The sequence below is a fragment of the Natrix helvetica genome (assembly GCF_964273705.1).
Source record: "Natrix helvetica genome assembly, chromosome: 4".
NCBI classification, from domain to species: domain Eukaryota; kingdom Metazoa; phylum Chordata; class Lepidosauria; order Squamata; family Natricidae; genus Natrix; species Natrix helvetica.
Window position 1 is genome coordinate 51831816 of NC_138550.1, and position 19464 is coordinate 51851279.

General features: G+C 38.2%; 1 protein-coding gene across 3 annotated transcripts in view; it reads right to left on the bottom strand.

The window, feature by feature from the left end:
- Positions 1 to 4078: 4078 nt before the first annotated feature.
- The window catches only part of GRIK1 (glutamate ionotropic receptor kainate type subunit 1), a 150486-nt gene continuing 135100 nt past the window's right edge, over positions 4079 to 19464 (bottom strand). Inside the window, exons 14-17 of one of the 3 annotated variants that reach the window (XM_081950645.1) lie at positions 14375 to 14600; positions 10080 to 10330; positions 8031 to 8196; positions 4366 to 4501 (exon numbers count right to left, since the gene is read on the bottom strand). In XM_081950645.1, the coding sequence (XP_081806771.1) occupies positions 8047 to 8196; positions 10080 to 10330; positions 14375 to 14600 (627 nt within the window). In that variant the 3' untranslated portion in view covers positions 4366 to 4501; positions 8031 to 8046. Of the gene's footprint in view, positions 4550 to 8030; positions 8197 to 10079; positions 10331 to 14374; positions 14601 to 19464 lie in introns of all 3 variants that reach the window. The other 2 variants (XM_081950644.1, XM_081950643.1) reach the window with 2 other exon arrangements.

A 19464-nucleotide genomic window follows, 5' to 3' on the forward strand; every position in this document is an offset into this window, starting at 1 on the left:
AAGAGTGCCAGTTCATTATTAGTAATTCTTGGAAAAGCAATTTAAAGTAAATATATATGCATAATTATTTTTTATCTAAATCTACAGTGTTTCTGAAATATTGTATTTACCTTTACCTCTTTCATCTCAAAATATATAGTGTAAAGCTATAAAAAAGAAAAGAATAAACAGTATATTTACAAACAAAATATAACTTTTTAATAATATTGCTATAGGCTTTGAAACTAAATCTATTGATGAATCGTTCAGCAGAGAAAAAAAGAAAAACAGTGCACAATTCATTGTCACAAAATATAAGAAGTTTTGTAATGGAAATTAGATGACTTTTTTTAAAAAAATACCAGCATCCATCAATTATGAGATTTTTAAAAAATGCCAACTGACCTACTTTGCAGATTAAAACACAATTATCATTGGTAATCACGCTTTGTAATAAACAAAATAAGTTTATCTCTCTTCCTCTGTGTGTATATGTGTGTATTGGAAGAAAAGTTTATACACTCTATAAAAAAACTCAGACTGATCAAGAAACAGAATGTAATTAAGTAAAAATTGAAAAAAAAAGTAACCCATATAGAATAGACATTTCACATATTTGTGCATTCCTGGAGATTTCTAGAAAAAAACAAAAACAATGGAAGTTCAGTTATCTTTAAATGCTGTGGTTTGTTCTCTGCAAGGATAAGGATTATGGGTGCTGAAAGATACACCAATCCAGAAAAGTCTGGGTTGGTATGCATAAAATTAGCATGTATCAGCACAGATATGCGTAGTTCATGCCCATGAGATAATAGTGAAGGAATAATAGGACAGTATAACAGATAACTTGAATGCTAAGGTGGAGTGGATGATTAGCAGTATTATCTGTTTTTATTCAATCATGTACTAATGTGCATAATGCATTACAAGAGCATAGTCTTCAGCATCCTGTGAATAGGCTTAATCAGTCTTCTGCGATTTTTAGTACTCAACTAATACATGTCATTCAAGTGCATTAATCTGAGGACAGTGGATGCATTTTTCTTGAAATAAAATGTCTGCAAATAGAAATGTGCCATGAATTGCAAAATGCTTCTGCCATCAGAATCAACTGATTATAAAGCATATTGATGGACATATTGTTCCATGCAATGCACGTATAGGAGACAGAATGCTAAAAATAAAGATCAGAATTCTCTGCCCAAAATAGTCACTTTCACTAGCATACATAGTTCATGTATATTGTTCGGATATATATTTTAAGCAAAATTCTTGTCTTTCTAGACTGTACACTGTACCTGGGATTTGCAAGCAGAAAATACAATAATTAGTGTAGAATAGGGTATACAATTCCTTGAACTTGCTAGAAAGGGGTGATCATGGGATTAAAAAAAAGGCAGGGATTTATACTTAAAGAGAAAAAAATCTGTTCAGTTTGGATCAGTGTAATTATGGTAGCAATCAAACAAACTGCTTCCCCAGAAAAAGTTTGGTTATAATAATATGAGAATAATATGAGAAACCTACATTAACTATTAATAGGAATTAAAAAATAATTTCCAGATTCCATCAGGAATGAAATTGATTCAATTCCAGGTTTGGCTTACTTTTGTCCAATAGGGAACAATATTCCATTTAGTTTTTTAAATGTGCAAGGTGCCCAAGATAGAAGACTTTCGTTCCCTTTGTTCCTTTTATGAATTAAATGGAACTCGTGATAGTTCACCAGCTCCAGTTGGGCAAATTTTCCATTGGGGAGAATGAGGATGTCTTTATAAGAATAGTAAAAATGTCCTTTTGACAATATTATACAGAAAAACATACCAGATATAAGATAGTTTGCTGTTTCCCTATCAATAGATTCCACACATTTTATTGGTCACATACAAACAGTATGGCAAAGAAGGGGAAGTCTAATTTGTATTTACGTGTGAATATTTATTGTTTGAAACAAAGATGAGTATGTCAGAATAGAAGATCCTTTTCAGATAGTACTGCAGAAATCCATAGTCATTACAAAAAGTAATTTAAGTTCAAAAACTGTATTGGTTTCTATTAATACCTGTCTTTCTGGGTCAATTTTGTTACATTTACTTAGTCTTCATTTTCTTGAAATCACTGAATGAACATTTTACAGTATTTGAACTCCCCTAAAAGTATATTTTTTGTGCATAAAGTTCCCAACAAATATTTTTTATTAAACATCTCTGCATTCCTTCTAAATTGTCTTGATAAACAGAAATCACTGATTTTGTTTGATCAAATTCAGTAATACGTTTGTGGTTTTATGCATTTTTAAAAACTCAAGAAGTCGCTTTCCTGCATTATAGGAAATATAACAATATTTTCTGTATAACAATCATTAATGAATATTGATGGACCTGCTATCTTATTTTGTACCTATTCTCATCTGTGGACTAAGCAAATATCAACTGACCAAAGGCATTCATTTAGGGAATGGAAGTGCCCCTCCATTCTCAACAATTATCAACAATTTGTGAGAAAGATTGTAGAGAAGGTAATTAGATAAAAGTTGCAGAGGATCTTCGAGGAAATGGATTTTCTGGATCTGTTTCATCTAGATTTCATAGTGGGCCGTAGTACAGTGTTAGTCATGCTTGTTTATAACCTTTGCTATAGATGTATAAAGTGCATCCATCTTTGAATTCCTTGATCTCTCACTAACTTTGGATACCATTGATCAAAACCTCCTTCTGGACTAGCTTCAGGGATTGGAAATGTGAGGCATTCTGTTGCAGTCATTCATCTCTTTTCTAAGTGGCTAGTGTCAGTCAGTGTTGATAGGGGGAAAATTGCATTGGCATCCCTACACTTGTGGGATGTCTCAGGACTCAATATTCTCATCACCTCTTTTTAACATTTACATGAAACCACACCTGATGGTCTTCCTGGATTTTCTGCTTGAAAAGTAGGTGGCAGCTGTGACAGGACACCCTCTGAACAGGTTCATCTTGTGCATCAATTACACTTTCCTTGACTGGAAGGCCTCTAAGATGGTTACTTAGGCCCTGATCATCTCACAGATTGGATTATGCTTTCTACATGGAGATTATTTGATTATTGCACAGCACTCTATATGGGCCTGGCCTTGGAGAACATCAAGAGGCTACAGCTGGTTCAAAATGCAGTAATGTGAGAAGTAATGGAGCTTTTGGTTATGTCCATGGGTCACTGATACTATGGAAGCTGAATTAATTGCCAGTCAGTTTCCAGGTGCAATTCAAGGATTACGGATACTTATAAGCCACCCAGAGTTGCTGGGAGTATTATTATTATCCGTCACATAAAACCTAGTATCTGAGGATCCATTTATGTCCAGTTGTTTCTGCCTGCCCTCTATCAAATGCTGTCATCTTGCAGGACTGAGGAAGTGTACCATCTGTGTTGTGATCCCCCACCTTCTGGACCAGCATGCCCCCAGACATATAGACAGCAATCTTTCTCTTGGGATTCAGGAAAGCTTGTAAGACCTGGCTCTTGGCCAAGGCCTGGGGTTTGTGGAGTCCCTGTTGTATAGTTATGATTGCTTTATTTTGAGTTGCCTGTATAGTTTTGTGTTTTTAACTATTTTTACTATTTTTGTAAACTCTCCAGAGCCTGCTAGGATGGAAAGTCCTAAAAAAAATATCAACAATACAACAATACCAGAGCGCTAGAAAATAGTCTGAAAAATGCCCCCCAAACAGCCTATTGTTTGGCTTTTTGGGGGCCATTTCTAGGCCATTTTCTGGCGCTCCAGGGTCTGCGAAGACCAGCTGGCCAGCACGCATTCACATGCATTCCGGTTTGGGCACTTGTTGCCAAAAAAGTTTGCCATAACTGCAATAGGTGAATGAACATGCTAAATCAACTCTAAACAACTGGGTGTCTGAGGAACCAACCATAACAAAACAAGTCTTGGAAACACTGAACTAATCTAATTTAAGGTACCACTTGAATGTATAAAAAACGATTGCTAATGAGGATAGATGGTATGTAGACATACTTATATGTGAAGAAAGTTTCATATAACTGAAATAAATATTTGATGATTTCTGATATGAAGAAATTGATACTCCAGTCCCCAAAAATCTTTTTTATTTATGTATAAAGCACATACAGCAAAGAATAGGGAAGAGCACAGGGATGCAAAATAGGTGATATTAATCCAAAAGTAAGAATGAAATGCTTTGGGATGATTAGTAGTCTATGAATTATATGTGAAGACTGAATCTGTTGTATTTCCTCTGGATTAAAAAGAAGAAAATCAGACTGTGAAATAAAACAGTTGTCTTTTCATAAGTAGGCATCAAGGTTTGTTTTTGCCTTCTATCCTGATATTTCCTACAGGGAAAATTGCATTTATTCAAGCCATGGTTTCTTTTCTAAGAGTCCGTCTTTGATGACAAGTAAGGATATTTGTGAAAGATGTACGCCCTTTAGTTCTTGATCTTTTCTTTAATTTCTTCTGATGTTTGAGTGAAATTCCAAGTTCCTCCATTATGGCATTAAAAGAAAGACACTGATAAAAGATAGGAGAGAAAAATTTATTGGAGTTAACAGGAGATTTCTACCATGTATTTAATAGAATTTAAACCTGGCTATAAATATTACAGTCATATCTTGTGGAAATAATTATGAATATAATGATGATTATATTTCACCAAATATGACATCACTGATGTTCACCAAATATAACATCACTGATGTTCACTGATATCAATAAAATAACCTCCTCTTAAATACAAATCATCTTTTTGTTGGGTTGCAGAAAACTCTGATACCTGTTAACTATTTGATTATCATCTTTATTGTTACTGTTTGATTATATAGTATTAATTTTTGGACCAGAAAATATAGTCAGTTATTTTTTCAGCCTTCAATAGCTCTTGACTTAGCTGTGTTTTTTCACCCCGTATGAGGTGCACTGTGGCTAATAGATCTCAGAATGTACATAGTAAAAAAATAAATAAAACCAATATAAATTTTAAAAAATATAGCAATACGGCCATGAGAAAAATGAAATAGAATTAACTATATCAAGATAAGAGTACTTAAGACCCAGCAACAGAATTACAGCAGTGTGGAAAGAAGGTTTTGTTTTCTTCATTTAAATCTGTGTTATTTGCAATGCAAGCCAGACTCTTGTTTCTTTGATAAACAAATTAGTCAGTTTCAAGTTGCAATGCTGATTTTAAAAAGCAATTTTGAGACACATCTGTATCTTAACAAGAGGAATAGCTGTAAACAATCAAAACCATATGTTAACTGTAGTGATAGTCTTTAAACTGTAGAAATTAGTTTTCTACACCATTTTTAAAAATTAGAGTCTCAATTACTGTCTTTATATATATATATATATATATATATATATATATATATATATATATATATATATATATATATATATATATATATATATATATATATATATATATATATATATATATATATATATATATATATGTATATATATATATATATATATATTAGGACAGGAACTGAAAAAGTCGTAATTAAACAGGCCAAGTGACAAGGTTGTTCATGGCCAAGAGGAAACTTATTTTTCCCCTTTTCCATCTGCTTTATTGAAAATGAGTTTTGTTGTTCCAAAAACACCTGCAGTATGATTGTTTCATGATGGTGTGCGGGACATTAATTTACAAAGGAGGTTATTTGCCAAGTCTAACCTCACTCTACCAATTGCCTTGGACAAGGTCAGGGCATCAGAATCGGCTGTTAAGTCCACAGAGACACTGCAGCATCAAAGCACTCCACAAGACGCGTGGAAGAACACACGTACAGCGTGAGGCTACAGAGGCTGAGAGCTCTGAACGCGAAGAAGAGGACAGCTGCCACATGCTCAGTAGCCGCCGGCGTGCAAATTCGAACAATTCCAGACATCAATCAGACATCATTCCATCCGGCCTCCAATGGTCAGGCGGAGAGAATGGTGAGATCTGCAAAAGAGGCCCTATCTAGGATGGGCCTGGGAGATTGGCAAACATGGGTTGACCATTATCTGCTAATCCAACATATCACACCCAGTGCCACTACAGGGAGAAGCCCCTCCGAGCTTCTCATGGGTCACCGGCTAAGGTCCCACTTAGACCGGCTACACCCAAACTATTCTGCTGCATCGCCCCCTGACTTCACAAGCAAGATTCAGAACTTTAGCATGGGGGATTCAATGTATGCCCACAACTACACCAGGGGAACTCTGTGGATTCCTGCCACAGTGATAAGCATCACTGGGCCTCGCTCTTATCTCGTAGAGCTCGAGGACAGTCGGAATTGGAGAAAGCACATTGACCAATGGGGCCGCCTCTCCAATTCCACTCTTAGACAGCCAGAGGTAACTCCTACACGAGTTAGCCAAAGCCCTACCCAAAGGGAGCAATACGCCACTCCTTCCACAGGCAGCTCAAACCCGAGGGTACCGGGGAACTTATCTGGTTGTGTTGCAGGCCCACAGTGAGCTCCGAGTGAACTGGTTCTAGAAGCTCCAGCTGCGGCCTGTGAAAGGTTCCAGGAGCTTTCATCAAGCGGAGCTGCAGAGCAAACAGGTCCGTCCGACCTGCTCAAAGAACACCCTCCAACTGAACTGCGCAGGTCAGTCAGAGCTACCCAAAAGCCTGCCTACCTGCGTGACTTTTTGACCAGTAGGATTGTTCCATCTAAGAGGGGAGGGGTGTTACATACTAGCTTCAACTATAGTGGTTTCCACCAAGATCCTCTGTTCCGGCGAGAACAGAGGTTTAATCTCATTGGTCGAAGGGTCTGACAGCTCCCTATAAAAGGGCTGCTGTCAGACTCAACCTTCGCTGGATTGTTCTCACTTGTTGCATCTAATAAAGAGCTGTTGTTACCATTAGCCTGTGTGTACCTATCCATTACCCACTGCATCTAACACACTGCATGTGTGTTAGATGCACTACAGATGAGGATTCTATCTGATTGCTATTGGCTGTTTTAAATCCAGAGAATTTCAGAATAGCCACGCTCACACACACTTTTTCTGTACAGAACTTTTCATTTGAGGAGTGCTTTGACATTTCCACACAAGACCTAGCTACCATATCTGTACAGAAGTCCAGGATGATGGTTGCTGCTGCACAATCAAAGCTCCACCATTTTTAATAATTATATCAGTGCACAGAGGGATGGGACTTTGATCACATTGTCACAACTGTTATATTTATTTCTTTTTATAATTGTTCCTTATCCGAATCCTGCAAACATCACTGGTCTGCTATTCTGGAAAAGAAAATAGCCTATTGTCATATTATATTCATAATGTTCTACTATAATATGGTCAATATAAGACATTTACCTACATTTTCTCAAATAGGCTGAAGGATTAACTGTTTTATTTCTTCTTCCTATGCTATTTCACATGCTAGGCTTCTATTGGAAATACCAACCCCAAACTTCCTTAGGTACATGAAAAAATAAGTTATTTTGACCTCAGAGTTTCTCCCCCTTAATGTATGTTGTGGTCAGAATTTGCTCTTAGCTAAATACATCTTTCCTTTATGACAGGGGTGGGTTCCTGCTAGTTCTAACCTCTTCTATAAAAGAGGTTCCACAAATCTACTATGCCATTTAGAACTGGTTCCAGCTCCCTCCCCCTGCCCGTCCGCACCATGTTTGCCCCACCAGCCGCTCACTGATTGGCTGACTCACCAATCGTCCCGCCCGCCTCTAAGAGTCCTATCTAAATCTTAAAGCTGTCAGGTTTGAACATCCCTGGGTTTTTTTTCTAAAGGGCTAGGGGTGGAAGGGTCTTGTAACTTGACAGCTTTAATACTTGCACGTTTCAATGCCAGAGTTCCTGAGCCAATATTTTGGTTGCTAAGTAAGAGCGTTGTTAAGTGAGTTTCACCACATTTTACAAGTTGGCCACACCCACCCAGTCACATGACTGTCAAGCCACTCCCACTCAGTCACATGGCTGGCAGGCCACTCCCACCCAGTCACATGGCCAGCAAGCCACTCCCACAAAGCAGGTCACACCTACAGTAGAGGTTCTAAAAAAATTTGAAACCCACCACTGCTTTATGATAACTATACAGTATGGATTGAGGGTTGTGTTCGAATCCCTTGTTCTTCCCGAATTAATTTGCCACAGTCTAACTCTGTAGATAAGGTAGTTCCAGAAGTGAAGTTGGATGGATGAGTTTGTTTACATTGTTGTCCATAAAAGAAACAAAAGGCCTTGTTGCATGCAGAAAGAAAAAGATGGAAGAAAAAGAAAAATTAAGAATATTAACCAATGTAACAAAATTTTAAAGAGAATGATACCAAAACTTATAAAACAATATACTTATAGAAAATGAAATTTATGAAATGTATTTAACAATATATAACTTCTCTAGGATATATTTGCAGATTTTACTGTATTATATCCCTTTTGGGAGAGGGGGCGGTCTAGAAGCGCAGTAAATAAATAAATAAATATCAAATGTGTAAATATATTAAAAATTAGCAACTACCCTCATATTTGTCATCTCTTTTAATAAAACTTAATTGCAGAAAATAATTTGAATTTTTACTTTCTTATTATTTTATTGGCTGACAAGAATCAATCCATGTTCTCAGGATATATATAGCACAATATCTTAGTCAACTTTGCTTTAATGTTGATCTCTGTCTGCTTTAGACCATGAAGAAGATAACATTCTTGTATCTCATAAAATTTTATAGCAGAGATCCAAACCAATCCCAACATGTAAGCATAAAAATAAGATATCACTGCAATGGTAACAAGTATTTATAAGGAAAAATTTGAGGGCAACCCCAGGCTTTGCATGTTGAGGGTCAGATCTTCAAAAAGGCAGGATGCTTTTTCCTGGAGGTGAGGAAGAGGAGGATTAAGGGATACTTAATCCTTTACGAACTTTAAGGTAATCAGTGTGCCTCTTAACTTTTCCACCTCAAAAATAATAAAGAGCCAAATGGGATTTAGGCATCACAAAGAGTTGCCGCACATTACAATATGTATCCTGCTGTAAATTATGGCGCTTTCCAACATGGTTTGGCCAAATGTGGCTGTTATATGATATGGGGCTATACTCACACATACTAATTCATCTTCATGCAAATATGCAAATGGGGGTCCATATTATCATAGATCGTAGTACCCTTTATATTATTTATTTATTATATTGTATATATTATATATTCCCTACATTCTCTCTCACACAGAGTTATTTTTCTACTCCACCACTCCACCATTCCAATGAACAAAGATGTTCATTCTTTGCAACCCTCGCCCTCCTAAAATCAATCACTTGGGTAACAAGTGAAGACTGTACATCTTCAGATCAATCTCCTGATATGTCTCTCTTCCAACTTAAATTACAACGCCAATGTTAGAGGAAATTGCTCATTGGGAGCATCATTCTTATGTGTCATCTATTTAAATTATACTTCTGCTTGCACCAGGAGTGGTTTGGGTATTGGTAAGGATAATGCTTGTGTCCTTTTTTATTTAGCAGGCTCATTTGTTCAACAGCAAGACTTGGAATCCTTTGTTGAAATACCAGTTTCATTCCCTTTCTCTGCCTCACATAGATAATGCCAAACGGTTTAATCATTGGAGGCTGAAAAATGCCCCAGCTGTATCCTCACTTTGACTCTTGAAATTCTATAACTTCTTTTCAGCTGACCCTTAATTACTACCCGATATTTTCTCCTGCCCATAAAAAGCATGAACTCTGCATTTCTTTCATTGCACTAGGCAGAAAGGTCTTATCGAGATTAACAGTATTGTTATAATGATGATGAAGCAATGACACATTGACTTTGCTGACAGCTATAGCCTTATAGAAGTGCCCATAGCACTAGCTGGAACCTATTATGTAGGGCTGATCGTAGGGAAAGGACTGGTATTGGGCAGAGTTACTCATAAAAAGACACAAGTGGTTCCTTTATTAGTTATTTCAGTTATCTTCTTAGTACAAAAGGCTTTAGGCCAGATCAGCAGAAGGCAGCTCTTCCGGAACTCAATAATAAGGCAAAAGTGGGTTTTGTGTGCTTGGTTGGACGCCATTCTTTCATGTGAAGGTATTTCCCAGACTGAACTCAGATGGACTTACCTGTTCAATGTCACTATTTTTCCTTGACTTGTAAAAAAATTCTCCAATAGCTACAAACACAGAAAGAACTAGTCCTGCTGCAAGCACTATGAAAATGCCCCCAATGTTTTCCACACCAAGGGCGCTAGCTTCTTTACTGTCCTCCTCTGGGCAGCCATTGCCTCGCCACCATTTTTCCTTCATCATGTGCAACTTTCCTTCCTCTTGTAACTGGAGAATGGCAATGGTGATTTTGTCTCTATAAGGAGAGCCTGAAGGAAAGGAAAAGGAGTAGAGCAAAATTGAATATGTCAGGCTATATAGGACCATGTTAAAAACAGTCACACAGGTGCAACCCTCCCCACATACTTTTTTTGTCTATTTGTTTGTTTGTTTTTAATTTAGATTACAAAGTCACCTAACTCAACACTGATTCAGGGCTGCAAGCAGTAAAATACTTCAGGGTTATAATATTGAATAAGTATAGTATTGAATTGCCTCTCTTTGGAATAGTGAAAGTCTTGTATTGCTATCTTATAACATTTGGTTCATTTACCAATCAGATTTGTAATCTAGTTACAAAAGAACTTTATGCAGAAGTAAAACATATGATAGCCAGATATTTCAAAATTGGATCTTTATCTAAGAATCTTACAAAAACAATGTTAGTTATTTCTTCTCCAGAGAGACTGATTAAAAAATGATTTCTCACAAAACAGATTGTGCATATATTGGCAAAATCTGGGATGGTGATTTTAAATCAATTAAATCAATAATAAAGTAATTATTACTTTAAAGATTTGAATTTGGTCTTTTGTGGTTCACAATAGTGCCAATATTCCCAGCTTAAGCAAGTTTTAATAGCTCAGTTTGGGCCAGATGCTTTGGCCGCTTCAAAGGTACCTGAAATCCATAACTGAACATATTCTCAACATATCGTTATTAAAAGTTTGCAGATATTTTTTAAGTGGATAGTACTGGAGTAGATCAAAAATGGACCACAGAATTGGAATCTCCACCAATGCCCCACAAATGGTTTCATGTTCTTAAGAAAGTTTAAACAGTACTGATGGATTTGAGATTAAAACTGATTAATAAAATACATATTTAGATTTTATTATAACAATAGATTCAGAGCAAGAACATCAGATTTTCTCTACTGGAAGATTTGACTACTAGCTGAAGAATGGTGAAGTAGTACATTTCTGAATAAGCAGATACAATCTCATGGTCTTGACCAAAATACCAATAAATAGACCATCCCATAGTACCTCCCTGGCTAAGGACAGGGTGGGAGATCATTCACTAGTATTCTGGATGGCTGTTTTTCACAAGGCAACTGCAGGACAGGCATTTTATGTGGGTTTGAGCACTGGGAGACAAAGGAGAATCATCACACTCCCAACCACAGAAGAGCCTTTTTAAGGACACTGAGTTCGCTAACCTCACTTTCTAATCACTTTCGGAAATTTCATGTAACTATTTTAAGGCTAGTAGAGATTTTCAAAATGACAATTTTGGTGAGTTTACCTTCATCTAGAACAAAAAAAAAGATAAGTTAAAAAAATCAAAGTATTTGAATTAAATGACAAAAAGCTGAGTAAGACGAAGGAAGTTATTTTAAAATATTAAGCAATCAGATGAATTTGGAATTTTAGGTTTTTTGCTAAAAGATTTTGGCAATAATTATTTTGAATTATAATGATATAAATAAATGATACCTTTGTGCGAATTAAATTATTTAGTCCATTTTAAGTAAAAACAGAAGTTTGAGATAAAGGCAAATTTGAGATTTTATGATTTCATATTTTGGACACTAGAGGGGACTAGGTATTCAGGCATAAAAGAAAAAAGAGGCTTGTCTTTTGTTTCTGGTCAGTATTGGGACAAAAATGACAAAAAATGATATGACATTTGAAATGTTTCAGGAGATATTTAAATTAAGGGGACAGAAACTATAGCAGCTCCAAGTCAGCAATGATGTTTGCTTGTTTGGATGATTGATATGGTGGAATGTAGTCTGGATTCCCAGGAGGAAGGGGCTGCATTCCAGAGGACAAAGTTGCAGATAAGGTTAGATACTTTGGGAGAAAGAGTAAAGCAGGCTCCTCCCTAGCAATTCTTAGAATATATCTATAGTAATACAAGTAGTTGGCTTAGTTGGCAATATTTCTGTTTACAGGTGAGGAATAATAAAGGAAAGTGCTGGGAAGTAATTCCATAAGTTGCTCCTGGTTCCTGGGGCCTGAGAATTTATTTCCAAAAGCAGTTAAATAAGAAATGACAGATGTGAAAGAGAATGTCCTCAAAGATTTACAGGATCAATAATTGAAATAAACTTCATCCAATGCAAAAATATTAGGATACAAAAAATATGTTGAAATATTGGAAAACTAAAAAAAATGTGGGTTACAACACAGAGACGGCAGTTAAAGTGGAAATACAAATGATAAGCCAACAAGCATTATCCGTCTGGATAGTGATTACTTAGTGGATTAAAAAAAAAAAAGGTTTTCCTAAAGCCTTGAAGAAGACTTTGAAATGGAAAAAAGAAAAAGGAAAGGGAGCTAAAATCATATGACAACTTTTGAATAAATTAAATATCAAGCTTATTAGAAGCAAAAGGAAGGAGTGCAAAGTTGGTTTCTTTGACCAAAGTTAAAATATATTTTTATAAAACACTGGGAATCCTTTAAGAAGTTTTTGCTGACACCATGACTGAAATGTTGATGTGCATGGATATCATTGAATCAGTCATCTGTACTTTTATAACTGTGTGGTTTGATACAGCAACCAAATAGGACAGGTAGTCTTCAACAGATAGTTAGGACTGCAAGAAAAAATAAATTGTAATCAGCCTGCCTTCCACTGAGGACCTGCATACTGCATGAGCCAGAAAGAGGGCTGAGAAAATATCTACAGACCGCCCATATCCTGAACATAAACTGTTTCAACTTCTCCCCTCAGGATGCTACTATAGGGCATTGCATGACAAAACAACTAGGTATAGGGACAGTTTTTCCCTAGCGCCATCACTTTGCTGAACACCTAATTTCTGCAGCACTGTCTTATGTCTAAAGATACAGTATTTAGCCATGTAGTAGGGCTATATTATGATTCATCTTATTGTTTTTCCTTTTACCTTTTACTGTTGGTATCTTATTATTATTATAGTACTTTGTTGTTTGTATCTACACTGAAATTTTATGCACCAGAGACATATTCCTTGTGTGTCCAATCATACTTGGCCAATAAAGAATATTCTATTCTATTCTATTCTATTCTATTCTATTCTATTCTATTCTATTCTATTCTATTCTATTCTATTCTATTGGAAATTATAATGATTAAAGTTATTATAAAAGTTATTATAAAGAATAATAAAGAGTATTAGTATAAAAGGTATAGGAAGAAGAGATATTTGCATATGCCCATATTGGGTAGGTGGGAGGATAAAGAATCACTAAGTTTATTTGTACTTATGATGAAAGTCAAACTCGCTTCTTTAAATATTTTTTTCTTTTTTCCTCTTCCTCTTTTTTCCTTTCTTTTATTGCCTGTTGTATTGTTTCTTTTTCTTTCTGAATTTAGTTTGTACAGTCTTTTATTATTATTACTTAATTTTTTCAATTAAAAATATTTTTTTAAAAACATTGAGAAATATTGAGAATTTGGATAAGTGATATTATTCCAGATATTGAGGTTTGGCGTTTGGAAATATGTGATTTATCTGTCCTTCAAAAGGCATTATTTTCTACTACTGAAAAGATGAAGCAATAGGTTGATGATTGGCATATGTAGATTTCATGATATTTTACAATAATATTTTCATTATAATATTATATGCTACATCTTGTAAACCAGTGGTTATAAGTTCAATATAAAATTTTGCTTTTCTTCTTACAGTTTTCTTTTTCTTTTTAAAAATCATTTTTAATTTTATGGTTTATTTAGTTTAACATTGTTACTGTTGTGTACCTCAATACTTTGCTTGTCTTTTATACTTTCTTAAAATAAAGAAAAACAAGAAATATATTTTAATGATTTTAAAGAATCAGAGATTAAAAATAGCAGCTGATGATGCTTTAAACTCTTTGGATTAAATTGATTAAAACAAGTCAGGAGGTAGCATAATACTACTGTGTATTTATTTATAGGACGTAATATAATTTTTCATGCTTCTCAACCTGCAAAACTCTTGTTGACATCATGTTAAATAGAATTTGTTTTAGATTATGACGTATTATGAAGTATTCCAAAATGCTCACCATCAGCAATCTACCAATAATTATATATATATGTATCACATTTCTTACCAATTGGAGTTCCTACGCCATAACCTTTTGAATCAATGAGTCCCCCAATCTGAGTGAGATTGCAGTTTCTTTGAGTGACATATTCTATACTGGTTGATTCCATCAGCAGAGCATAATCAGTAGTAAGCACCCGCTGGATGCCTATATCATTGTTCTTCACCAGAGCTGTCAGTTGCCTACTGCTCATAAAAGCCCACATTTTCTCATATGTTGATATTTTGGATTTCTAAGAAAAGAAATTATAAGCAGTAGAAATCAGTATTCTTCATGCATTTAATTGCTAAGCATTCCAAGATGACACTATCCTTGATTTGGGCCTTAGGAAAAAAAGAACCCTGTTGTCTGTAAATTATTTCTGCTAAATTTAGTTCTGTGGGCAGCATCGTTACAGACAAAGAATTTGCATCAGCCAATAGATTGTTCATGTGGCTTCTAATGTCCTTTTTGGGGTGTGCATTTTAGAGTGCATTGCATAACAGAATAGTGGTTCCTCTGCTTGACTATGGTAGGTTGTAAGATTAAGTCTTACAGATTGTTGTTAATGGTTTTTTAAAAAAAAAGATATACAAAATATATGTGGGAATCAGGTAAGAAGAGAAAGAAAGAAAGGAGGGAGGGAATTGAAATGTGGGTTTGGAATAATGAAAGATAATCTTTTTCTTTCTTTGCTAGAAACCAACCTATATGCTAGTTAGTCAAGCATAGGAAAAACATGTGTTCTTTTCTACAAATTTTCAAACATTAAATAAAAATGAACTGAGAAGCAAGCATAGGAAAAACCTCTAGGTTTCCCATGTTGATGCCTATATTTCAAGCTAGTTCCATTTACAGTGTATTATGTGAAGGACTATTCCTATCTGTTCACATTATTTTTAAATCACTTATTAATAGAAATAGCTACTTCGATCTGAGAATAGAAGAATAGAAATAGCTACTTCGATCTGAAATCTTTTTACAAAGAAAGAAAGATCCCAAGGCAGAGAGTTGCTACTGGAATGATCAACATTTACATGTATCTTTCAATTATCACTTAATTGTAGTTTACTGTACTTTAACTTTTATTATGGTATTTAATTGTTAATGTTGACTTAAATATCAAGTGCAGAATATTATAATAAGCATGTCTGTCACCATATTACCACATAGTACCATAAATCAGCAGAGCACAATATACAGTGAGCATTTTTTATAATTAAATAAGTAATGATAAATAACAATAAGGTAGGAATTGAGTCTTTATCCTGAACACCATTGCTGATAAATAAGTAACTGGAAGCAAAAAACTAAGACAGCGAGACAAGCTCTTTCCCAATAAAGCACAATATGGATTATCAGGGATATGTTAAATTCTGAAAATTTACTTGAAGTCATACATATTATGGATTCCTTTCTTTATTGTTATTGGATTCCGTATCTTTGGCTGCCTATTTACAAGCTTCCCAAATCTTTACAGGTGCAGTAAGAACTTCCTTTTACACAAGGTAATGGTAACATATGAGTAGTTCACAAAGAGGAAGCCTGTAAATACATGTTTTTGACCAGAAACTTTATGGCCATGAAAATCAATCCTCTACTCAGATTTGAATCTGTTTTTTTCTAGAAAGCTAATCCATCTCATTTAATTCCATGTTTAAATGAAGCACTGCTTTGCCCAAAGATTTTACTCAGCCTTTTCTCCCTGTCTGCATATGCAGTTTCCCAAAGTTCAGCACAGTCTTTTCGAATTTAATGATCTTTGCATGCAGTCTAAAACTAAAACCATATTAAATAGAATATTAAATGCATATTGTACACATTTTATTAGCATTATTTGTTAATAGGGGTGTTAGATACTTGTTCTAACTACAGTGGTTTCCACCAAGGTCCTCTGTTCCGGAGGTAACAGAGGTTTAATCCTATTGGTCGAAGGGTCTGACAGCTCCCTATAAAAGGGCTGCTGTCAGACTCAACCTTGGCTGGATTGTTCTCACTTGTTGTACTTAATAAAGAACTGTTGTTACCGTTAAGCCTGTGTGTGCCTATCCATTACCCAATCTAACACTGGGGATGAAGGTGGGATTGGAAGGCAACTAGGTGAATCAAAAAGAGTGTAGCAATCCAGCAAGTACATCCAGCCTGGAGCTCAGCATGGCTTTGAGCAGCCATTTTTGAGCAGCAAACTCAAAATGCCCTCTGAACACAAAATGGCCATGCATGTCCCACTGACTCTGTATGACCCAGTAATTGAGCACTGGGACTTGTACATACTACGATTTGACTGCTTCCTCAAGGCAAACAACCTCATGGGCCTGTCTGAAGGCCGCAAGAAGAACATGTTCCTCGGATACTGTGGCCGGAAAGTGTTTGAGATGGCAAAAGACCTCTCTGAGCCGACACTGCTGCAATCAGTCACCTGCTCCATGCTCCAGCAGACGCTGAGGACCCACTATGTGCCCAAGCTGTCCAATCATGTTCGCCAGCATGAGTTTAACATCAGGAATCAGAAAGAGGGCGAGTCGATTAATGAGTATGTTGCGGCACTTTGCAAGGCCGCCTCATACTGCGAATTCCGAGACCTGGACGAGCTGATTCAGGACCGCATAATTTGTGGCGTGTGGGACATTAACCTACAGAGGAGGTTACTCGCTAAATCTAACCTCACTCTGCAGATCGCACTGGACGAAGCCAGGGTGTCCGAATCAGCCATGTGAGATGGAGATCGACACTGGGCCATCACTAATAATAATAAATAATAATAATAAATAATAATAAATTTTATTTGATTAGCCGCAACCCTCTCCCGAAGGACTCGGGGCGGCGTACAATCAAAACGGATAAAAATACACATAAGACAAACATATATACAAAAGAACAAGACATATACATATGTGCATGGAGGAGGATTGACTTATAAGTGAAAGACAGTTAAAAATACAATTTAAAATCCCCTTAAATAAAATTACTAAATTAAAAAACCCATCAGGAGCGTTACGAAGTTATGGTTGAGCCAGGCCAGCTATTTGGAAAAGGTGGGTCTTGAGCTTGACACGGAAGGAGCGGAGGTCAGTAGTGGTCCTAATATCCGGGGGGAGGTCATTCCACAGGGCTGGGCCCGCCACAGAGAAGGCTCTGCTCCTAGGCGCCGCCCCATGGCACTGTCTGGTAGACGGCACCTGGAGAAGTCCCTCTCTGTGCGAGCGGATGGGTCGTAGGGATGTATGGGGCAGAATACGATCCCGCAGGTAACTAGGTCCTGAGCCATGGAGCGCTTTAAAGATCGTAATCAAAACCTTGAAACGCACTCGATAGACCACAGGAAGCCAGTGCAGCTCGCGCAGGAGAGGTGTCACATGGGAGTACTTAGTACTCCCCATAATCACCCGCGCGGCCGCATTCTGGACCAACTGCAGTCTCCGAGTGCATTTCAAGGGAAGCCCCATGTAGAGAGCGTTACAGTAGTCCAGGCGAGACGTCACCAGCGCATGGGTGACTGTGCGTAAGGCGTCCCGGTCCAATAGGGGGCGCAATTGGCGCACCAGGCGAACCTGGTGGAACGCCCCCCTGGCCACGGCTGTCACATGTTCATCCATGGACAGCCTGGCATCCAGGAGGACGCCCAAATTGCGCGCCCGCTCCACAGGGGCGAGTTGAATGCCCCCAATGGCCAGAGATGGAATTATCTGGTTGAACCGGGGGGCCGGAACCCACAGCCACTCCGTCTTGGAAGGGTTGAGCCTGAGTCGGTTGTCATCCATCCAGACCCGTACGGCTTCCACACACCGGGACATCACTTCGACGGCCTCGTTGGGGTGGTTCGGGTGGAAATGTACAGCTGAGTGTCATCAGCGTACAGATGATATCCCACCCCGAAACCACGGATGATCTCACCCAGCGGCTTCATGTATGTGTTGAAGAGGAGCGGCAAGAGGACCGACCCCTGTGGCACCCCACAAGTAAGGGGGCTTAGGGTCGACCTCTGCTCCCCTGCCAACACACGTTGCGTCCGGCCGGAGAGGTAGGAGCCGAACCACCGCAAAACGGTGCCCTGGACCCCCAACCCCTTCAGTCGGTGCAACAGGATACCATGGTCGATGGTATCAAAAGCCGCCGAGAGGTCTAATAGGACCAGGATAGAGGAACAACCCCTATCTCTGGCCCTCCAGAGATCATCTACCAACGCGACCAAGGCCGTCTCTGTGCTGTGCCCAGGGCGAAAGCCGGACTGGCGCGGGTCTAGATAATCATTCTCCTCCAGATGTCGTGGAAACTGAGAAGCCAACACACTCTCTACAACCTTCGCCAAAAAGGGAAGGTTGGAGACAGGACGATAATTGGCCAGCTCCGTAGGGTCCAGGGAAGGCTTCTTGAGCAAGGGTCTCACCACTGCCTCTTTCAAGGCGGCCGGGAGAGACCCCTCACCCAACGAAGCGTTCACTAGGCCCAGGAGCCAGTCGCGTGTAACCTCCCAGGAAGCCAGTACAAGCCAGGAGGGACACGGGTCCAGCAAACATGTGGTAGGTCGCAGTCGTCCACGCAATCTGTCCAAATCCTCGATGACAACCAAGTCAAACTCCTCCCAAAAAGGTTTCTCAAGACTCGCCACTGGCGTCTCGACTGGGCCACTGAAGGGGACCCAATCCTTCCGGATTTGAGCGACTTTATCCAGCAGATATTTCCCAAACTCCTCTGCCCTACCCTGAAACAGAAGGGAGCGGGACACCCGAAACAGGGCGGCAGGGCAGTTCTCTGCGGATGCAATGAGAGCGGCACAATATTGACGTTTGGCCGTTCTCAATGCCACTAGGTACGTCCTTAAATGGGCTCGTACCTGTGCTCGGTCAAATTCGGATCGGGAGGATCTCCAACGACTCTCTAGGCATCTCTTGCGGCGCTTCATCACCCTTAGCTCCTCGGTGAACCAAGGAGCCAGGGTGGATCGTTGCCGCCGGAGAGGCCGCAAAGGCGCCACCCGGTTCAAGGCCCCGGTAGTCGCATTATTCCACGCGGCCACCAGGTCCTCTACCCGAGGGCGGGTCAGGGCTGCAGGAGGTGGCCCAAGCTCCGTCTGGAACCTGTCTGGTTCCATCAAGCGCCTGGGGCAGAACCATCTA